Source organism: Rattus norvegicus, chromosome 2 (assembly GCF_036323735.1).
Source record: "Rattus norvegicus strain BN/NHsdMcwi chromosome 2, GRCr8, whole genome shotgun sequence".
Taxonomy (NCBI): domain Eukaryota; kingdom Metazoa; phylum Chordata; class Mammalia; order Rodentia; family Muridae; genus Rattus; species Rattus norvegicus.
Window position 1 is genome coordinate 62,094,929 of NC_086020.1, and position 22,304 is coordinate 62,117,232.

The 22,304-nt window shown below is 44.5% G+C and overlaps 1 protein-coding gene across 2 annotated transcripts; it reads right to left on the bottom strand.

Annotated features, from left to right (window-relative positions):
- Positions 1-1,049: 1,049 nt before the first annotated feature.
- Positions 1,050-19,874, bottom strand: Tars1 (threonyl-tRNA synthetase 1). 2 transcript variants are annotated; one of them, NM_001399216.1, is made up of 19 exons: positions 19,713-19,874; positions 17,724-17,804; positions 14,819-15,009; positions 13,803-13,926; positions 13,458-13,579; positions 12,901-13,018; positions 12,641-12,705; positions 12,485-12,563; positions 11,750-11,896; positions 11,045-11,143; positions 9,552-9,718; positions 7,941-8,103; positions 7,722-7,859; positions 7,344-7,421; positions 7,116-7,216; positions 6,922-7,026; positions 5,502-5,574; positions 3,505-3,619; positions 1,050-1,500 (listed from the first exon to the last, which is right to left on the bottom strand). In NM_001399216.1, the coding sequence occupies exons 1-19, from the start codon at positions 19,764-19,766 to the stop codon at positions 1,352-1,354; spliced, it is 2,169 nt and encodes a 722-aa protein (NP_001386145.1). In that variant the 5' UTR covers positions 19,767-19,874; the 3' UTR covers positions 1,050-1,351. The 2 variants fall into 2 exon arrangements, with proteins under 2 accessions (NP_001386145.1, NP_001006977.1); NM_001006976.2 differs by lacking the exon at positions 17,724-17,804.
- Between the last annotated feature and the right edge of the window lie 2,430 nt (positions 19,875-22,304).

The following is a 22,304-nucleotide window of genomic DNA, read 5'->3' on the forward strand; positions in this document are numbered from 1 at the left end:
CAGAGAGCATGCTTAGGCCTACAAAACTAAGGAGTGTGTCAAGTTTTTAAAGTTCCACACAGAGGCTTCTGCTTTTATCTGGCCATCCAGATCATTCTTCAAGTGTTCCTCGGCACACCAGCTCCTTCGATAGAATGTAAGCTGAGGAAGTTGACTGTGGGAAGGAGTCTGACACACCACACTGTCACTCAGTCACACATGGAAGGGAAAGGGAACCAGTGAGCGCTCTGCCAGGCCCATAGAGACCAACAGCAAACCATTTGCTGGAAGGTTCACAACAGGCAGAGCAGACTGGTCCAGAGGAAAAGTGTGCATGCCCCCAGCATTCATCCTCAGCTCTGAACACCAACTTTTTAATAATCAGACTGAACAAAGACAAATCAATAAACAGACCAGAAAATGGTGGCTTCACACAATATGAAATGTTTTAAATGTTAAGTTTTGTCAAGAGACACAGAAATAAATTCCAAGCCAACCACAAGGTGACCGCTAAGGTACTTGGGAGTGTGGCAGATGAAGTTTCAAAGAACAAACTAAGAGCAAAGGTATTTTCTCCTTCATTAGGGATAAACCTGTGTAAAACAGCTTCCCTTTGACGTAACCATTACCAGCAAACTTTCTGGGGTTGCTATAGACCTGAACATCTTCGTTGACTTCTGAAAATGACTATAAAATCATGCAAGAAATCCCTTTCTTATGTTATTCTCCATAAAGTAATTTGCTAGTAAAGATATTTGAAAATTATTCACCACCATATAGATTATTTAACACGGAATAGTCTTCCGTACACAGCTATTTCATTGAAGACACATCCTTAAAAGTTTGAGTATCATTGTTTTAAGTTATTTTAAACCTGTCTTCCCCCAAAAGAAATAAAAATGTTACTAAAAAGCCACTACCCAGCTCCCATTTTGATTAGGGAACCAGCACATGCTATGACCTCAGACGGAGACTGAAGGGTACAATGGACCACTGCTTCTATAGAAACATGAGTACAGAGGTCTTGATACCTATAGTATCAAATTTAAATTCTTATCATAATTCAACTCTTTTTTTTTTTAGGCACATTTAAAATTTTTTTATTTTCTAATTGATTGAATTCATACAAAATAACCTGGGTACAGAAAACATCCTCCATGATTTTCCATTTTGGAGAGAGACATTTAATGGTTCTCTTCTTAGCCCCCATCTAACAGCATTCTCTAAGACTTGTCCAGACCAGAAAGGCTGATCCACAAAGACTCGGCAGAACCACTCCTTGCTCATCATGAAGCCATGTTTCCCAGTGCACAAGGTCACGTGATGGGCACCCATCTTCCTCTACACTGAGCCAGCTCGGGCCATGTGCCTGTTAAAACTCCTCCTCTGCCTGCTTACTGCGCAACTGCTTGAGCTGCTGCAGCCGCTCCACTGTTTCCCCCACAGTCCGCTCTCCGTGGACCTTGTTGTCTCTCGTGCGGATGTTCACAGTGCCACTGGCTTTCTCTTTTTCACCAACAACTGAAACAAAGACACAAAGCTCTGTGAGACTTAGGCTGATGGACCTGGGAGGATTTGTCCTGAGCAACGGAAGTGATCCCAATAAACCCACACCTCTCTGAAGAGACACTGAGATAGACAAATGATCACATACATTCCGGCTTATAACACATTCTAGTTATTTTTAAAACGGACCTACTGTAAGTACCTAAAACTTTTGTCCCGAGTAGTTAAGGGAGTGAACCTAATAAAAAAATCATCATATAAAGGCAATTCTGTGTAGGGAGACATCGAACTGCCCTTCAGCAGTTTTCCCATCCACAAACTGCCCTACCATGTAAAGTGAGCACACTGAACATTTAAAATCAATCTCACAGGAACCCAGCAAGTGCATCACTGGGCCCAAGTCCCAGGGCTGCAAAAGTTTAAGAAAAAAACACAAAGAAAGAGGAGCACTCCTCCACTGTTGGAGGGATTGCAGACTGGTACAACCTCTCTGGAAATCAGTCTGGAGATTCCTCAGAAAAATTGGACATTGAACTACCTGAGGACCCAGCTATACCTCTCTTGGGCATATACCCAAAAGATGCTCCAACATACAACAAAGACACGTGTTCCACTATGTTCATAGCAGCCTTATTTATAATAGCCAGAAGCTGGAAAGAACCCAGATACCCTTCTACAGAGGAATGAATTCAGAAAATGTGGTACATCTACACAACTATCAAAAACAATGACTTTATGAAATTCATAGGCAAATGGAATCAACTAGAAAATATCATCCTGAGTGAGATAACACAATCACAGAAAAACACACATGGTATGCACTCATTGATAAATGGATATTAGCCCAAAAACTCAAATTACCTAAGATGCAATCCATAGACCACAGGAAGCTCAAGAAGAAGGATGACTAAAATGTGGATGCTTCCACTCCTTGTTAAAAGGGGAAAAAAAATCCATAGGAGGGGATATGGAAGCAAAGTTTAGAGCAGCAACTCAAGGAATGGCCATTCAGATTCTCCCCCACATGTGGCCCATACATATACTGCCACCAAAACTAGAAGATTGATAAAGCTAAGAAGAGCATGCTGACAGGGACTGAATATAAATCTCTCCTGAGAGACACATCCAGAGCATGTCAAATACAGAGGTCAATGCTAGCAGCAAACCACTGAACTGAGAATGGGACCCCCTTTGGGGGAATTAGAGAAAGGATTGCAAGAACTGAAGGGAACAACAATGCCAACCAACCAGAGCTTTCAGGGACTAAACCACTACCAAAAGAGTAAGCATGGACTAACCCTGGGCTCCAACTGCATATGTAGCAGAGGATGGCCCTGTTGGGTACCAATGGAAGGGGAAGCCCTTGGTCCTGCCAAGGTTGGACCCCCAGTGCAGGGGAACGTCAGGGGAGTGGTGAGGGGGGTTAAGGGAGGGCAGATGGGTGGGAAACACCCTTATGGGGGAGGGGGAGGGGATAGGGGCTTATGGACAGGAAACCAGGAAAGGGGATAACATTTGAAATGTAAATAAATATATCAAATAAAAATAAGTAAGTAAATAAATAAAAAAGAAAAGAAAAAATACAAGAAGGAACTGTGTGGTTTTTGATTGCTTGGCCCCCAGGTAGTAACAGTGTTTGGGAAGGATTAGAAGGTGTGGCCTTGGAGGAGGCGTGTCACTTGAGGTTGGCTTTGAGCTTTCAAAAGCCAACATCAGCTGTCTCCCTCTCTACCCAACTTGTGGATCAGATTTAAGGTTTCAGCTATTGCAGTGCCTGCCTGCCTGCCCACCCACTCTTCCCTGCTCTGATGACCACAGACTAAGACTCTGAAACTGTAACCAAGCCTCTGGTTAAATGCTTTCTTTTCTAAGTTATCCTGGTCATGGTGTCTTCTCACAGCAGTGACCAGCAATAGTGCCTAAGACAGGAACTGAATAGATTCATGACAAGACTCATTACTCTTAAGTCTCAAGACGTCAGCAGGTTTTCCTAGGAGGTCAGGAACCTTTGATTCTTACCAAGGATGAAGTTATACTGTGCCAACTGTGCATTTCTGATCTTCTTATTCAAGGTACAGCCTGGATCCAGGTCAATGTCCACCATGAACTTAGCATCGTGGAATTCTTGCCGTACCTAGCAACCACCCGACAGAGTTAAAAGAGAAACTATATTTACTTTGTTACAGAACGTATGTCATGAATTTAATTATGTAAACATTAAAAATTTAATGCTAATACAAATACTGAATCTGGGAGCACAACATGATGACTCAGGTTCGCATTCTGAAAGCTACTGGCCATAAGTTTGGAGCTAGGGGTGGTGGAACACAGCTCCACAGCACAGACTTGATTCCCAGCACTTGAACTAGAAGGGGCATTTTTCTCTTGTGAGGAACATATTTTACAAAATCCTCAAAAGTCGGAACTCAGAAAATCAAATCTGCTTTTTAAAAAAATAAAGATAAAGAAGCCCCTTACAGTCTCATCCAGTTACACGGCTGTAAGGAAACCAGCTGCGTATCATCTGCATGTAAAACCCCACACGCAGTACAGGGAATGGTTTACTAGAAAGCTTTGTTCATCAGCTGATTTAATGGTTACGTGTTTCTTAAATATAGTTGGGATCAGAGGACACAGCCAGGCATGGTGGTATATGCCTTTACTCAAGGCCAGGCTGATCTACACAGAAAGTTCTGTGACACACAGTGCTACATAAGAGAGAGACTTTGGTTCCAAAAAAGAAAAAAGATTAAAGCATAATTCTGATAATCTAGAATCACAGTCTATTTTGACGTTGACGATACTGCTCAATGATCAACTTAGTTTTATTTAGAAAGTTTATTATTGTTACTGTATTTAGTCATGTACATGTATGGGAGCAGAGGACAATTTTCAAGACTTGGCTGTCTTTCACCTTGATTCTGGTAGGACAACTTGTGGCAATATCCTCTCTTTGCTCTAGAAGTTCCAGAGACTGAACTCAGGTCACAGGCTAGGTGGCAGGTGTCTTTATAGTAGGCCTCCTTGCCAGCAACTTCTACAGGGTCTCTCTTGTCTCTGCAGTCTGTGCCCTCTAGACTGTGAGGCCTGTGAGCTCGCAGGCAATTCTGCCTCTGCCTTCCATCTCACCACAGGAGTGCTGGGATTGCAAATGTGTGTGTGCACCTGGGCTTTTTTATGTGCGTTCGTTCTGAGGATTGAATTCATTTGCTAGGCTTGCTCGGCAAGTGTTTTGACTCACTGAGCCATTATGCCACTGCCTGCCCACCCCCCACCTTTAACACAGATTCACTATATACTCCAGGCTGACTTCGAAAGTGTGCACTCCTATTTCACCCACTCAGCGGTGAAAATATAGGCTTACCACCATGCCCAGCCTTCTTCACTGACCGGCTGTTAACATGTCTAATTCTTTAGTAGGAAGTAATCACTAATGCAGAATGACTATTCTGGTCTTTAAGGTGCAAAGTTCACACTGATGTTTACACACTTGTTAGAAGGGCAAGACACTGGCCAGTCGTTACAGTAAAATGAAAAAATTCAAGCCACTGAAGAAATTTACATTAACAAATGAATAAATCAGCACATATCAGGCACCTCAATGGGATATGCAATTCTAAGATAATACTACAGTTTAGGCTATGTTTCCGAATTCATTTCTTTAGAACACCAAACATTAAGATATACAAGTATATCTGAAACACTAAGCCAATACATGGTCACAGAACCATACAAAGCTCTAAAGATGTTAACAGTCAGGCCTACCAGACGTAGAAGTTCCAGTCTTTGATGTTGTGAGCCCTTGCTCTGACAATACGTGGCTTCAGTTCAACAGCTCAAAAGCACAGTGTGGCACACTGCAGAATGGGTGTGTGGCACACAGTGGCCATAACAACTACTGAGGGACTAGGACTAGAAGCTGAGCCCGAGGCCATCGTTAACTATATGATAAGATTCCCACTGCGAAAGCTTAAGAACAGATTCAAAGGATAAGAAAAACCCCACTTAAGGATTACCTTTTGGGCATATTCATCACAGGTCGGTCCCACTGGGACCACCATCACCTGGCGAGGAGAGAGCCAGAAAGGCCTAAGGGAGGAAGAACAACAGTGAGCGAGGGCCTGGGCACATTTACTAGGAAAGGCTGCGCTCAGCCTGCACCGTCCATTCCTGAGGCATGTCGGTTGCTCCAGCTGTCGTAACTTGGCTTTTAAAGGAAAACCATTAAAGTGAAGATGGCCTGGAAGTTGAAAACTAGTCCTAAGTATGTAAGTAAGTAAGCACTGTGCTGCCCAGCGCTCAGTACAGCAGACTGGTACAGGAAGGGCCACCGCAGAATCCCTGTGTCACATGGCTGACACAGCGGCCGTGTGCCGCCTCTGGCATCAAGTAAGCTGCAGCGAGCAATACAGTCTATATTAAACGTCGGCTTTCCCCAATTTACCCGAGTGTGGGTTAAAAATGAGCACACAGAGAATGTGCACAGGGCTCCATTTGAATTTTGTGAACTTTAACTGAAACAGGATCGTTTTGTTGACAAGTATGAAAAATGTAATACAGGAGCTAAGAAAACCCACTTTTTCTACTGAGTGACAGTAGCACACGACGGATCTTTACAGAAGCCTGAACCACACCTATTCACACAGAAGGCCGCACCATGACGCTGACAGCCCTGGGCTCACTTGAACTGCATCGCACATTTATGAAAATCACCGAGAACTGCCAGCTCGCTTGGCCTGTTTTGCTTCTTTTTCAATTAAAAAACTGCTTGGCTTCTTAAATATGGCAAAATATTGGCTTATTCTCACCAGTAAAATGAAACAAGATAATTCAAAATCTACTCACTCATTCAAGTGAAAAAAACCTACAAAGCCAGGAAAAGCTATCAAAAAACAAATTATGTATGGGTCTCACTGAACAGCAATTGCTTATAGCCAAGTTCTACAAATTCAATTTTTAATTAAAAAAATTTTAGACGTGTATGAGTGTTTTGTATGTCTACCCCAAGTGTACGCCTGGTGCCTGTGCAGGTCAGAAGTTGGCATTGGACCCCATGGTTGTAACCACTGTGTGGTGCTAGGAACAGAGCCCAAATCCTCTCCAAGACTAGCCAGGACTCTTAACTGCTAAGCCATCTCTCCAGCCCCTTATGCAATATTCAAATGCATCAAGTGTTTAATAAAAACCAATTTGCAAGTGTCCCGCTGTATGTGTGTGCTGAGGTTAACGTAACGTCCCACTCAGAACTACCAGTTCTCCAGCCCCAAACATGTACTCTGATTCTAAAACCAAGGGCTGGATTCTGATTCCTTCTAGTGAAGACGTCATTGGTTAGAAGTGATTGATTAGAATCCCCTCCCTTCCACCTTCCTAGGTGTATTTTAGGAGACGTTTCTAGATGGTTTAGCTGGTGGGAAAACAAACAGCAGGCCTCACCATTTGCCCCCATAGTTTTCCGTGAGGATGGCAATCATTCTCTCCACTGACCCCAGGATGGCTCGGTGAACGATCACTGGCCTCTTCTTATCGTCGCCATCATGGCTGTGGGAGAAAGGGAGTTTGTTTTACTTGTTTGATTACATATATGTATATGTAATCCTGAAGAAAGCCAGAGCAGACCAGCAGCTCACCTGACGTAAGTGAGGTTAAACCTGATGGGCAACTGAAAGTCCAGCTGGATGGTCGCACACTGGTGGTAGCGGCCAATAGCGTCCTTTATCTGTATATCAATCTGCAAAGCAAGTGCTGATCAGTGATGATCAGACATTCTCAACTTTTTTCCTTTTTCTTCTAAATTTAAAGTAATGTTTCTTACACACAACTAAAACTCTCATTACTTGAGTGTGCTGGGTACTAACCTTTGGACCATAGAAGGCTCCATCGCCAGGATTTAGCTCCCACTTCTCACCAAATTCGTTCAAACTGTTTTCAAGTTGCTACAGAGAAAGCAGAAAGGATTTGAACCCTTTGTTCACCAGCAACGTTCCCGCTTCCCACCTGATTTGGATATAATGTCTCTTGGGCATTTCACAGCCTCCTCCTATCAAACCAAAGCACGCTTGAAGGCTACGACTTGGTAGCCAAAGCATGAAAACATCTGGTCCTCTCTGAAGACCTTAGAAAAATCACCTGCCCACTTGACACCAGAAGCACCACCACTTTCCTTTGCTCATGTCTACCTCAGAAGGCCTCCTGGCGCCATGTAAGTTCTCAAATACACCAAAAACATCACTTACTTTCTCAGCTTGGTTCCATATTTCAATATCTCCCAGGAATTTTTCTGGGCGAGTAGAAAGATTCAGTTTAAATGAAAATCCAAAGACACTATATACCGTGCGAAGAAAATCCAAACAACCTTTGATCTCATCTTCAATCTTAAGAAAGAAAGAACAATGGTTATCTTCCTCCACTTTTTAGCCCTTCTGTAGAGTATTTTGCTCCACACGGCCTTGTACCTGCTCCATGGCACAGAATATGTGTGCGTCATCCTGCTGGAATCTTCGGACCCGTGTGAGTCCAGTGAGAGCCCCTGAGAGCTCGTTCCTGTGAAGCACTCCAAAATCAGCTAACCGCAGGGGCAGCTCTCGCCAGGACCTCGGCCGATGATCGAACATCAGGCTGAAGGAGAAAGCAAGGCAAAGCCTTAAGTGCCCAGGGTGAGGGAGCAGCCCCGTAGCAGAGTGCTTGCCTAGCGCCTGTGAGGCCTTCGTGAATCACGGGTGACAATAAAAATAGCAATTTTAAAACCTCACAAGAACAAAATTCCTCAAACATTACATGTTAGAACTTGAAAGGCTCCCAGAAAGCCACTGATCTTAGCCACGAGCAACATCTTTCAAGGCCCAAGCGTCACAGAGCAACAGAAGCAGCTGCGTGAGTTACAATGCAGCCAGCTGTGGCTAAGAGAGCATAGGCAACGTCCTGCCAAGGTCTAAGCCAGACCCTGTACTCAGCATCCCATTAATATGAAGACTACAGTCAATTACTAGGAAGACTTAGTGAAAGGCTCTTAATGAAGAAGTAGTTTTAGCTGTACACTAACACCAGACACTAATATCAGACTTGCTCTAGTCAAGGCCCAGGTGCTTCCAGTGCTGTGGAAACTGAGTGAACTGCTGTTTCCCTGACATGCACAAGCCGGTTTCTTACTGGCATTTCTCCTCTTAGCCTGAATCACCTGCCTGAATCACGGAGCTGCACATCCTCATCTACACCCCCAGACCTCCCTGAGGTCACTTTTCATCTGCCTTTCACAATCCAAGGCAGAGGCCTAGGGAAGGATTTCCAAGGACAGTAACTCAGCAACGTTGGGTTCTGCTGAAATATATTTCTCAGCAAGAAGGAAGAAAAGGTAGGAATATGTTTCTATGTCCCACTTTGATATACTCTGCCTGTTTGCTCCTATAACCCTGGGACCACTCCTGAATGTCTATCAAGGGTGGGATTTAATCAGTATGAAAGCTATTATGACACCAATCGTGCATGCAAGTCTTATTATGATCAGCAAGTATTCTGCTGTTCCTGTTAGCATCTGAACTGGGTTTCTATGACACTTTCAAAGGTAGAGGGCCCTGCGCTGTGTTCTCCCTCACATGTCTACCTCACCTGCCTTCCTCTGAGCATCACTTTTCCCTTCTTCTTTCATCACATGGATATTCCTGTTTTCTGCAGGCTCTTCAGACCTCTTTCTTAGTCTCCTTACTACACTGATATCATATATGTACATGTATGTGTATATATATATATATATATATATATATACACACACACACACACACACACACACACACACACACACAAAGGGCTAAAGCCACAAGAAAACCTTTCCTATGAATGCAATGCTGCAGGGCTGGAGAGACGGTTCACAGGCTAAGAGCCTTGCTACTCTTCCAGGGGACGCGGGTTCAGTTCCCAGCACCCACACAGGGCAGCTCACAACCGCATGCAACTCCAGCTCCAGCAGCCTCATCTGAAGCCTGCAGCAATCCAGACATTTGGCCTTTACTCAACATGGACACACAGGTAGGTTTAGCAAAAAGAAAGGAAAGCACAAAGCTGCTTGGTACCAGTGTCCTGGGCAGTTCATGGGCTTGAGGGCAAACTGCTCCTTCTCCACCTCAAAGGAGAACATGTTTTCACTGTAGTGCTGCCAGTGGCCAGAGGTCATCCAGAGCCGGCTATTGAAGATGTTGGGGGTGACGACCTCCTGGAACCCTCTTTTCCTATATTCACTCTGTTAGAGCAGAACACACATGCAAGGAGATCAGTGCTCACCTCTGCAGAAGGAATAAAAACATACAGAGCAACTTTGTCCCACTTAGGGACCGACAGTCACATATATCATGACTCCGGACTTCCGTCTGTAGGAGGTGCACTAATGCTACCACGGTATGGCTCCCAGTACAGGACCCAGGCTGTGGAGGGCTGTGCATTAGCAAGAGCATAAGCTGCTGTACTGGGAACAAGCGCTCCACAGTAGGCATGGAAGAATATGGTATGAAGCAAGTAGACACAGCTGGAGCATGTTATCTAATGTGCACACATGCGACCATTCATGTGGGCTGAAGTGCACACAAGTACAAAACAAGTTAAAGACAGAGAGATAGGGAGAGGTTAGGGACACAGGAAGAGGGCGTACCAACCTCACAACAGTTCCAAAGGGGTCTCTCTTAAAACACAGTATGTGTCCCTTTTTCTTTTTACAAAAACTGTGGACAAATATAGCCCAGTACAAATATATTAAAGCTGGCAACAAGCAAACGTAGCAGGGGTTATTGCTTTCCTTGAATACATGCTAGAAATAGTTCATAATTTAAGAAGAAAAGATAGAGGGTTCAAGAGACAAGAAACATTCCCAGGTGACGGCTACAGACCCCTCACGCTCAGCAGCTTTTCCCCGCGTGTCTCTATGAACGTGAAGAGAGCCACACTGGAATGACTCAGTAACTTATGAGACCTTTAACACTTGAAACGGCTTATCCGTGTGCATGTCTCTATGGCCGTGGTTGTGTGTCCGGCTTATCCGTGTGTATGTCTCTATGGCCGTGGCTGTGTGTCATCTGAGTGTGGGTGCCTGTGAGGACCAGGAGGGGCCACAGGTCCCCGGGAGCTGGGGCTACGTCTGTGTGCGCTGGTGACTGGGTGCTGGGATCAAACGGCAGGTCTTCCAGAAGAGAGGAAGTGACCACTGAACAGCCTCTCCAGCCCCAACTTCCTGGAAGCTTACTTTTATGCATGCATGTACATGTGCTAACTGAGTGAAGGCCATGTGTATGCAGGTGCCTGCAGAGGCCACCAAACGTGTCAGAATCGTTGAAGCTTGTGTTGGAGGTGGGTGAGGCATGTGATGTGGGTGCTGGGAACTGAACTTGGGTCCTTAGAAGAACAGCAGTCACTCAAACCAGAGCGACCACTGCCCATCTCTGCAATCACAAACTTCAACTTAAAAAAGCTTCTATTTCCTTTTTCTATCAAATGCATATTTATCTTCTTTTACCAGACCCTGGCTAATAAAATTATATCCTAACTCTTGAGAAGACAGTTAGCAAATAAGGCTTACCCTGATGAATTCCATCAGTGTATTATAAATGTAGGCTCCTTTTGGCAGGAAAAAGCAACTTCCAGGGCTGAGTTCGTGGAAGAAATATAGTTCTTGGTCCTGGATAAAACAGCGGAAGATTGTTTATAAATGTATAAATGATTGATGACTCTCAGTTCAGAGTTCTGCCACTGTCTTTCAAACTTCAAGTGTGCGAGCATTAAAGAAAACATGGAAGACAGAAGTAGCTAAAATCCACCTCAGGGAACCCCCCCAATCGCCATCAGCCACCTCACTGCTGTGGTCTATTGTTAGTGGTCAAAGCAGCAGGACAGATCTCAGGCCTTTAGAGTAAACTCCAGTTTACAGACAAAAAAGTTGTGAAGAATCAAATGTAACTTTAAAGAGGACAGTCACAGGCAGCTAGAGAGATATAGGACAGGCCGGGGCAAACGCACAGTGACGGGCTAACTGTCCTGAAGCATGAGTAGGCTGACCCCTCAGATTCAGACTCGGCAGCATCCCGGGGAGCCAGTGAGACGGGTTCTAAAGTCTACTTCTGCCAGCTCTGAAATGCTGCTTGCAGGAAGCCGTGGGTGCCTAGCACTGTTCTCAGTCGGCTCCTAGAGAGCACAGTCCTCTTCTAACTGAAACTTAGTGCTGTAGGCTCAACTCAAAGGGGCTGAAGGAAAACCCTAATGAGGCACTTGACTGGCCTTCACATACCCGCCCAATCTTCCTATGGTCTCGGTTCTTGGCTTCCTCTTGGAACTTCTCCCACTCTTTCAGTAGTTTGGGGTCGGGGAATGAAATCCCATAAATCCTCTGGAGCGTTTCCATGTCCGCTTTGCCTTCCCAGTACGTGGAGGAATTCTAAAAGCAAGGACCAACAATGACACAGCACTTAACTTGTAAACGTCTAAACACACAGTGCTAATAAATGTCTCATTGTTTTGCGGTCTACCCTGAGTGGGTAGACTCGTCCACAGCATGGTATTCTCTGCTTGCTTTTCTCCAGAAGGTTCTTCCCACAGATCACAATCTCATCAACACTATTCCAACCACCCGGGCTCCTCACAGATGGAAAGGAACCCATAAAAACAATGAAAGGCATGTGGAATTGACTGACTCTTGTCAGGACTCAGAGACAACTCTCCTAAGTACAGCATGTCAGCACGTCTAAGTTAGCATAAATGGGCAGGGTTTGCTTATGAAAAACCTGGATTAACTCCAACACTGAGTCTCAAGGCTTCTGAAGCTACCATGGCCTATGACTGCGGATTTTGTGACATCTCAAACCCCTGTCCCCATTTGCTGGCTCTGGTAATGAGAACTGGGGCACAGAGGACGCAGCTCTAAACACGAAACAGTGACCCTCTGTATAGGGACAAGAACACAAAGTGGGAGAAGGCAACGGGAACTGAGGCACCAGCACTCTGCCCTGTTCCCAGCATGCCTTACCTTGTGTATTTTCAGAGTCTTAATCTTGCCAGTGTGTCGGACGTGAGGACCACGGCAGAGATCTATCAAGGGGCCACATCTAAGGATGAAATTAAAGAAGGTCAAGGAAGGCAGACTAACACAGCAGTTGTGTCCCACAGCATTTCATACTCTCACCTATAGACAGTCGTGGTCGGAGTATTCACTTTCTCATTCAATATCCGGCACTTGAACTTGTTGTACTGGAAATGAGAAAGAAGACATCCCGATGGCTTCTCACGTTCATCTTTAAACATGCAGCTATAGTGCATTCAAAACACTTTCGAGAGCACACCGATATTTCATGTTCTGAAGATATTTCAGCTTTTCTATAGGAAACTTTGTACATTACTTGAAGGACTGGCTAATAAAATCATAGTGGTTATGACCGACATTACCTTGAACATTTCTAGTAATGTTTCCTTTTTAACTTCCAATCTTTCAAAAGTTTGTTTCTCTTTAATGATTTTCTTACACAAAGTTTCCAGGGAAGAGAAATCATTGCTGGACACACCCCTGAAGGAGAAAAAAAAGCGTAACTTTGCATATTCCATGAGTCAATGCAGGGACTGCTTTCCTAGTATTTACAGTAGAGCTTTGCACCATATATTAGAGTTCAACATTAAACTGTGCATCAATTATAGTTGTGTTTTCATTGGCTTCTACCCCGGCTGTTATGAAGTTTCTCACAAGCGACATCTGCCCAAGCTCCATCATAACAAAGGGAAAGGAGAACCTGTTTCAATTCTCAGCATGCCTCTGGGCACACTTCCATCTATCCCAGAGATTTCACTACATATAACTCTCAATATTTCAGTTTTGTCAGTAACTGTCACAAGCAGCTTTATACTGTGAGTTATTGATCCTTCTCCTTCAATGACAGTGCTTTAAAAGTAACATGCAGAACCAGACCTGAAGCCATTCAGATTTCCCCTTCCCCAGTTTCTTAACTTACCCTTCTTCAAGGTACATATCATAATAGAAGCCGTTTTCTATTGGAGGGCCGTAACATAAGCATCCACCGTAGACTCTTTCCATGGCCTCACCCATTATGTGGGCACTAGAGTGCCAATATACCTGAAAACGGAAAGCAAAATGAGACAGCTTCAGCCTCAGGAGATACATGGCAGTTGGGAGCGCACCCGAAGGAATCCCATCATGGGGAAAGATGTTCATAAACAATTGTGGCCTCCAGGTCCCACCTGAAACCCAGGGATCCACGTACACAGCACAATTACACCACGTAACCTGTCTCCCCTCATCAGCTCCTGGTCCAGTCTCTGCTCCAAGTTCAACTTACTGCCTGTGCTTCCTCGTCCTCAAACTTGAGCAGCTCCAGAGTGCAGTCTGTCTCCAGCGGGCGGTCCAGGTCCCAAACAACCTTGTTCACCTTAGCAACAACGGTGTTGTCAGCCAGGCCCTGGCTGAAATACAAGAACAACAAAGAATAAAGTCTTTGGCAAGACTTGATAAACGGTAATAACTAAAAAATACTGGTGTTAGGAGTGGAGGTGTCCACACTTAGCACTTCCTTCTCTAGTGTTTCCGGGCTGGGTACTGTAGGTATTAAAATGCAACACAGACCCTCTAAGCCAGGGCTCTACAAATGTACTTAGGGAGCAGTTAGCATTTTTCCACATTTAAATCTGTCAAACTTGAGGCAGGCTACAACCCTGCGCTGCGAGGGTACGAGAGCGCTACGCTGTGTGCACTTCGTGGTTGTGCTTCGTGGTTGTTCGTTTACTTCAGTCCCTTCAACAGAAGGCTGCTGCCGGTCATCAGTTTGCTGACAACTAGCTTTAGATGCATGACTATTTTACCCTGTCCAGATGAGGTGACCACCTATGCCTCTGATCAAGACTAAGAAAGTTTTCCCGCTGTCACAGAGCAGGAGTCCAGTTCTCAGCTCTTCCTACTTCTGCCAATTCAAGGAGCTTTAAGAATATAAAGTTCATCACTGCATTTATACACACAGAGCATACACAGCAGGTTTTTAACTTCCCTGTGAGGTTACCCACCTTCAGAAATAAGCTCGGATCTGAGACACGGAAGTCAAAGTTAGCGGACACCGCCCTGCCTCTGCAGCTTTATGACCCCAGAGTGACTACCAAGCTACGTCCTGAGAGAAGAGCAAGGTATGCACGCGCCTTTGCAAATTAACAGAGTCTGGATCACCCTGATTTTCAAGGATCTCAATTATGGCAAATGAAACGCCTTGAGCAGAAACATAAGAATACTATCAGGATGCACCGGGCAGGACAATGAACACTTAAATACTGTAGAAGCACAGAAGACAGAAGGAGATGTAGGGCTCACCTAATGCCACATGCAATCTGATACGGCGTGGTTTTCCAGGACTCAGCATCCACTTGCTTGCCGTCGGGCAGGGTGACTTTAATCGGCTTGCTGTCTTTTGCTGCCTTTTCAGCCAGGATGGAATCATGCTCTGCTTTGAGCTTGTGGTACATATCAAGGCGTGTGTTAATGTACTCCGGCCAGGGATTCAACTGTGAAAGAACAGACGAAGAAGAATCAGCACCACTTGCTTTGCTTTCAGAGGAAATAATAACACACAGCACAATAATCCACGATGACTAATTCAGATTGCTTCATGGATCCCAATAATCACTGGCATTGATCTAGCCCTAAATTACCGTAAAGAAAATGAGTCACTGCAATGCTTACTCAAAAATAAAAAAGCATAAACAATAACCTACACCTTGAATTAATAACCAATTACCACTTTGTAATTTAGTTTGTTCCAGTGACCTTTTCTCTCTTAGGATGCCCTCCTAAGGTCTCAAGGATGACCTTGAACTCATGATCTTCCTAACACCAAGAGGGCTAGGATTAAAGGTATATGCGTCCATACCTGGTTTAGGCATTCCTGGGGGTCAAGGTTTCGAGCATGCTTAACAAGCACACTATCAAAACAACTGCATACCCGGTATGGTCAGTTTCAAGGTCTTCTCTAACCGAGCGTGTAGCTTCAGCTAAGAGCAACAGTGCACAGAGAGACAATAAAGGACCACAGGCTTGAATCTTAATCAGGTCTGTGTGGCTGACGGGTTTTTATGTCTCCTCACAACCAACCAAAAATGTATTTGATTTAAAGGATCCTACAAAAGGAAATATTTACCCAATTCAAAGATGACAAAATCATCTTAGATTATTTAAATAAAATAGCACATATCACTTTAGTCCATATATGTGATATAATTAATCAGAATATCTTATATAAAACACCAAAGTTTCCCAAAAGTTTGACAAAGAATTAACCAAAAGACTGCTTCTATTGTCTAAGCAAATAGTGAATCTGATAACCACATCTCCAGATGACGGCAACACAGGTCATTCTCCCCATAGCACCTACCCCCTCAAACTCACTATGTAGCCTTCTCCAGCCTTGAACTCATGAACCTGGCTCAGCCTCCCAAGACTGAGAATACGGTTTTGCTGCACCATGCTCTGGTAATAACGTGGTCATTAACAGCAATAAAGAAGAAATGGCTTGGCTCTGCTACAACTTTCTACATGTGCGTATATATATAGATCAGCTACTATTGCTAGGCCTCATGGCACATGGCTACAATACCATCAGATGATCACAGTGGTCATAACTCCTGATGATGAACAAACACACTAACAATGGCCTCAGTCCATCACTGTAGAGAGACGGGCCCAACCCCGTCTATCCAGTGTCCCCGATTAGCTCTTCCCACCCAAACTTCCATGCCTTACTACAGCCTACTTCTGTATAGACTTGGCATTTTCTAAACAAAATAACTTAGTTACACTTACTCATTATTAACTGAGCACTGTGCTCCATGCCAGGCTCTCAAAGTACAGACGGGTAAAAATTTGCATTCTGTCCTTAGGCACCAAGACAAGTTTGCAAATGACCAGAGCAAGGTCGTGGACACATCATGTCCACTCTATACTTTGGTAGATAATTTAAAACACATAATAATCACAAGACTCACTTAACATTCTCTACTTAGCAGTCACTGGACTGCTTGTTTCCCTTTCTAGCCCATGTTTCAATCTGTGATGGGGCAATACACCAAAATCCAAAGTATAACAAGGAAATTAAGAGACAGCCATATTACTTACAAATCTTAGGATTCACTACCCACAGTTTCTCCACAGTGACATGGGGAGGACTGGCTGATCACAGGCTGTCATCACTTGTACGGCCAGCCTTTGTAAACTGAATCGGTTCTCAGCTCAGCAACTCGGCACTCATTATAAAAGCAGGGTTTGTGTTTTGTTTTTCTAAGACAAGGTCTCAATGTGCAGCCTGGGCTGGCCTAGAACTCAGCATTCTCCTGCCTCCAGCTCCCAAACGTTGGGATTGAGGGTGTGTATCACTACTCCAGCTTTATAACAACCCACTCTTTAAAGTCCATTTATTGGGTAACTTTTAAAAAGCTTAGTCCTTTGTGCTCCGACATCCTGGCAGCTTTCTAAGGTCCCCATAAAACTGCAATGACTAAATGCAAAAGAGCAAAGCCCAGTTCACCGCAGTTCGAATTCAAACCCAGCAGAACTAGGCGTACAACCACCTCCTCAAGCACCAGGAACAAAGTGCACTCTGGGACGGCTTTTAAACTCCTAGTTCCATGTCATGTGAGCCCAGAAACTATATAATTTTCTGGATACAAGTAAACCAGACCATAGAAACAGATCCAAGCAATAAAAGAGGAATGAAGGAACTGGATTGTTTGGTTCTGGTTGTACTTGTAGGAACCCAGATGGAGTCTCTACCCCTTAACCCCTCACTTAAGGGAGCAGAAAGTCAGCACCCAGTCTTGGCAGCTCAGTGACAACTGCAGCCCTTCCTGTACACTTGTCATCTCTCACATTTCTGTCTAGGTTCACCCTGAGGTCATCTTACCATCATACACACTTCCCTTTGCACTGGCAGGTACCTGCAAATCCTCTTTCCTTCTCAGGCTCTTTTAAAAAAAAAAAACCAAACTCTTTTTCCTGGGTTTTCCAACTCGTGCTACCTTCCTGTCTTCAGTGACCATTAGAACCCTTACATAGGGGACAGCAGGCCTAACATCTGAGCTCCATCTGTAGCATGCAGACTGCAGAGAGAATGCCCGTACGTGGGCACAGCTCGCACGTGCACTCCTCACGCAGAGCACGTCTGAGACAGGCCCCTGCTCCCTGGCAGCCTTCCAGACCCAAGCATCCATGAAGGGGCTTGTATTACCTCTGCTCGACCTCCGTCTCCACCTCCATCTTTGTTCCTCTTCTTGCCTCCTTCTTTTCGCTTCTCCTCGCTGGCATCCACCTGAAGAAGCAAAAGAGAACACTCATACTTCAGCCTAACTCGACATCTTCTCCAAAACTGCAGCTAAGAAAGTTATCGTCTTAAAAAAAAAAATCAAAAAGAACAATCTCATTTTGAAAGATTGGAAATTCCATTACTGGTAAAGTCAAGTTACACAACTTACAACAAAAACGAGCCCTAACAAAGGAGAGAACCGCCTGTCAAGGTGCACTTCCTCAAATTTATGAAGCAATTAGAAAACAAAAAAAGAATGCAACTTATTCAATAAGAGTTATTTCAAGAGGGGAGAGGGGATTATCTACCTACCTACCCAGCCACCAGCTATCTCCAGGGAGACTAAAGCACACATGTGGACTGGGTAATCACATGTTGGTCATTTCAGCTCTTCTGGGCTCAGTTCTCCCTCTTATGCTGTGAAGATTATGTGTGAAAGGAAAAAAGGTCTGTGACCCGTGGGGCTGAGGATGCAGCTCAACGACACAAGAACTCTGAGGTTCTGTAGCTCACCGAGTAAGCTTTCAAAGTTAAAGATGCCCGATTAGTACGGAGGCAGTAACACCACGTTTTACATTTCAAGTGATTTTATTCACAAAATCCCAGTCTGAAGTTTTATAAGCCTGCTCAAGGGTGATTATCTTAAGGAACTTCCAGCCTCATATAACTCTTCAGAACCCAGTGGGGCTCGGAAGTAACAGAGGTGGGTTTAGGAGTAGATTAAAGGATAGGAAGGAAGGAAGCAAAGGGGTACCCAAGTTATAAAACTGTAAAACACCTTAAAAAACATAAGGAAATAGAAACCAAGTCTATGTATAGCCATCATTCATCACCTTGGTTTGCCCTCTCGGGATGGAAACTCCTCTTGCTGAAGACCCTAGCAATGGTCACCTGGACTATTGAAAAGGTCTGTCATACAACCTCACCTCTTTCCCATGTTCCTTAACCCTAATGCCATGTCACTTTTGACAATACAGTCCATACCCAGAATCTTCCTACTTAAAACCCTGCCGTATGTAGAGAATACCGATACCCTCAATCCCTGTACTTCCTTCCTGTCTCTTCCCATATAGCTGAGGCGCAATTCATCCCCTGTACCTGGACAGCCCTGCCCTGCCCTGTCTGATTTACCTGACCTCATTTTTCCAGATCCAATAAATCAGTCTGACTGTACAAGTTCTGTGCTTCCTCTATAACTTAACTAAGATAATCAGATAACTATGACTTTCCAGTCTTGCACATTAGGCTCTCTGGGAGCCCCCAAAGTCAGGAATCGATCTCACTTGTGTCGATACCTGCGCTGCCTGGCTTAGTGCCAGGGCAAATAAATACACAGGGGACAAATACACAGTTGGCTGTAAAAGAGGGGTGGGGCAGAAAACACGTCAGTGTAAAACTGATGTTCCTAAGCAGTGGATGACAGCCCAAATCAAAGTTGAAAGGGGATGTGTATGAAGTTATCTAGGACGCTTCCAGCACCTGGCCAACAAAGGTTTTAATTTCAAAGCAGACTGTTAATGGGGTATCCAACCTTATAAAGCTCCCAATCTTGGGCAAACTGGATCTGATCTCGGGGACTGGCTTTTCCTTCCTAACTAGAGCTTTTTGCTCCACAAAGTTTTAGGATTAAAAAAGTTCTTCAATGTTCTTCATGCTTATTTTAGGGATAAAAATACAAGTGCGATAGTCTAAGCCCCAAATGCTTACTGTTTAGCTCTGAGCAAGCCACTCAGTCTCAATTCAAGATCTCTAGGACGAGGACGACCCTCTGACCATCCTGCCGGTAAGAGTTTCTAACTTACTACTCCAGGCCCCCAATACCGACGGCTCCCCGCTACTCTCCACTCCTGCCCCGCTGGGCAGTGCCGGCTCCCAGGACAAAACCACACTGTGGACCCCACCGTGCCTACTCACCGGCTTCTCGCCGTCCATCTTCCCCGAAGGGCTGCTAGCCTTCTCCTCCGACATAGAAGGACCGCTGAGAGACAAAATCCAAGAACTACACGGCACAAAAGACCCTAAAGCCGGCGGGGGAAGACTTGCAATTCTGCACTGCGCGTGCGCCACGTGGCCCAGGCGGAACCAGCTAACCAGCTGATGCAACGGGACGCCAGGCCCCGCCCGGCATGGACACAAGGCCAATGAACCACGCCGAGAGGCGGGTCCTCTCCTTTCTCAGCCAATAGAATAGCTGAGTGTCGAACCCTTCAAGAAATCCTATTACTCAGTTCCACAGTGTGTAGTGAGGCGCGCAAGCGCACTCTTGCTCATCTGACTGTCACTTGCAGGTCCTTATCGGCCACCGTAGGAATATGAGCCGTTTGAGCTGTGTTTCCGGGAACTACTGGACAACCTGGATAGGGGCTCCGGCTTATCTCAGATGCACTCTACCTGGCAGTGTTGGCTGACAATTTGAAGCAATGACTCAGCCTTCCTCATAGAAACGGTACTGATTTGGTGTTTGTGAGACAAGCGCCATTGCTCAAACTTTTCTCAGTGTCTCACGGAGTTTTCCCATAGACAGCACACAAATAAATTTAACTTTTTAAAAAAAGATTTATTTCTTTATTTACTATATATAAGTACTCTGTAGCTGTCTTCAGACATACCAGCAGAGGGCATCAGATTCCATTACAGATGGCTGTGAGCCACCATGTGGTTGCTGGGGATTGAACTCAGGACCTCTGGAAGAGCAGTCAGTGCTCTTAACCTCTGAGCCATCTCTCCAGCCCAAATTTAACTTTTTACTTGAGGAAATAACCTCTGACTGCACACAAAAGTCATTTATATCACGGGATCTCGAGATTAGCCTTTTACTATTTAAGCAAAATGCTTAACAAAAAGTTCTAGTTGGGCCGCTTATCCTAATAGCAACTATCACTTTTTGGGTGGTTCTTTGTTCGGGTTTGTTTGTTTGTTTGTTTGTTTGTTTGTTTGTTTCACTATACAGCCAGGGATAACATCGAACTTGCAATATAGACCTGGCTAATCTGGGAGCCTTCTTCGATAGCCACTTAAATTATAGGATTAAAGGTGTTTGCCACCATGCCCACCCAGGTGGAGTTGAGATGTGGTGAGACCCTATGTATAGCCCAGCTGTTCTAGAGCTCACTATGTAGACCAGTCTGTCCTCGAACTCAGCGATCCACTTGCATGTGACAAATACCTCCTGAGTAACTTTTCAAGGAGTAGCTTTCTGTTTCCAAGAAACATATTATCTTCCAACTCATATTGTTAAATTAGTAAAATTTTGCATTTGTCCCTCTCCTCCTCATTGCAGGCAACCTTTACCATTTTTCAAAGTACTTGGAAGCCATTGCTTCTTCTCCACTCACTGGTCTCAGATTTTAGAAAAGTCTCCGGATTTATTTTCAATAACAAATGGTGACTAGACTTAAATATGTTATTTCACCTAGGTCTCAAAAGCCTACGATCAGAGTTTTCTCAAATTCAGCGCTATCATATCTAGACTAAGTAACTGTTTGTGAGTGGTAGACTATTGTGTGCGCTAGAAGATGTTAAAACAACTCTCTAGCTCTAACTCGCACAGACTCAATACTTTCCTTCTCATAGTTTTGATAACCTCATATGCCAATAGCCATTAACAAATGTCTCGCTGGGCCAAAAATCACAACTGAGAATATTAGCATAAAGAACTAAGTCTCAGATGTGCAATCTTTGGACATCATCAAAGGAAAAATGGACTAGAGGTGCTACTGAAATATGGACCGTGCATGATTGTGTAAAGGAGGACCCAGTTTTCTTTGTCTGGTCACATCATTTTCTATCCTAGTAAGTCTGTCTGCACCCACACTGTTGATGAGCATTCATTTACTCCTGTATTTAGAGTGAGTTGTGCTTATCAATGAAAACATTTCTGTGTTTCATGTAGAAATATATGAATGATTTTTTAATATTTTTAAATTTGCTTTTTAAATTTCATGTGCATTGGTGTTTTTCCTGCATGTGTGTCTGTGTGCCGGTGTTAGATCCCCTGGAACTGGAGCTACAGAGAGTTGTGGGCTGCCATGTGGGTGCTGGGTATTGATCTGAGGTCCTCTGGAAGTGCAGCCAGTGCTCTTAACTACAGAGCTATCTTTCCAGCCCTGAAATACAAGAATGATTAATGTTGACCTAAGACAACTTTTTTCTTTTTTTAATTGGAGTTTTAAATTCACATTTCAAATGTTATCCCCTTTCCTAGTTTCCCATCCATAAACACCCTATCTCATTCCCTCTTCCCCAGCTTCTATGAGGGTGCGCCCCCACCCACCCACCTACCCCTTCCCACCTCACCACCCTGACATTCCCCTACATTGGGGCATCTAGCCTTGGCAGGACCAAGGGCTTCTCCTCCCATTGGTGCCCAACAAGTCCATCCTCTGCTACATATGCAGCTGGAGCCATGGGTCTGTCTATGTGTACTCTTTGGATGGTGGTTTAGTCCCTGGAAGCTCTGGTTGGTTGGCATTGTTGTTCTCTGGGGTTGCAAGTCCCTTCAGATCC

Excerpts from the sequence above, each read along its gene's own strand:
- Tars1 (NM_001399216.1), bottom strand. The coding sequence starts at position 19,766 with ATGTCGGAGGAGAAGGCTAGCAGCCCTTCGGGGAAGATGGACGGCGAG. Across the intron at positions 12,706-12,900 it reads CATTACTAGAAATGTTCAAG|TACAACAAGTTCAAGTGCCG; the intron begins GTAATGTCGGTC and ends TCTCATTTCCAG. Across the intron at positions 8,104-9,551 it reads ATGAACTGCCCAGGACACTG|CCTGATGTTCGATCATCGGC; the intron begins GTACCAAGCAGC and ends TTTCTCCTTCAG.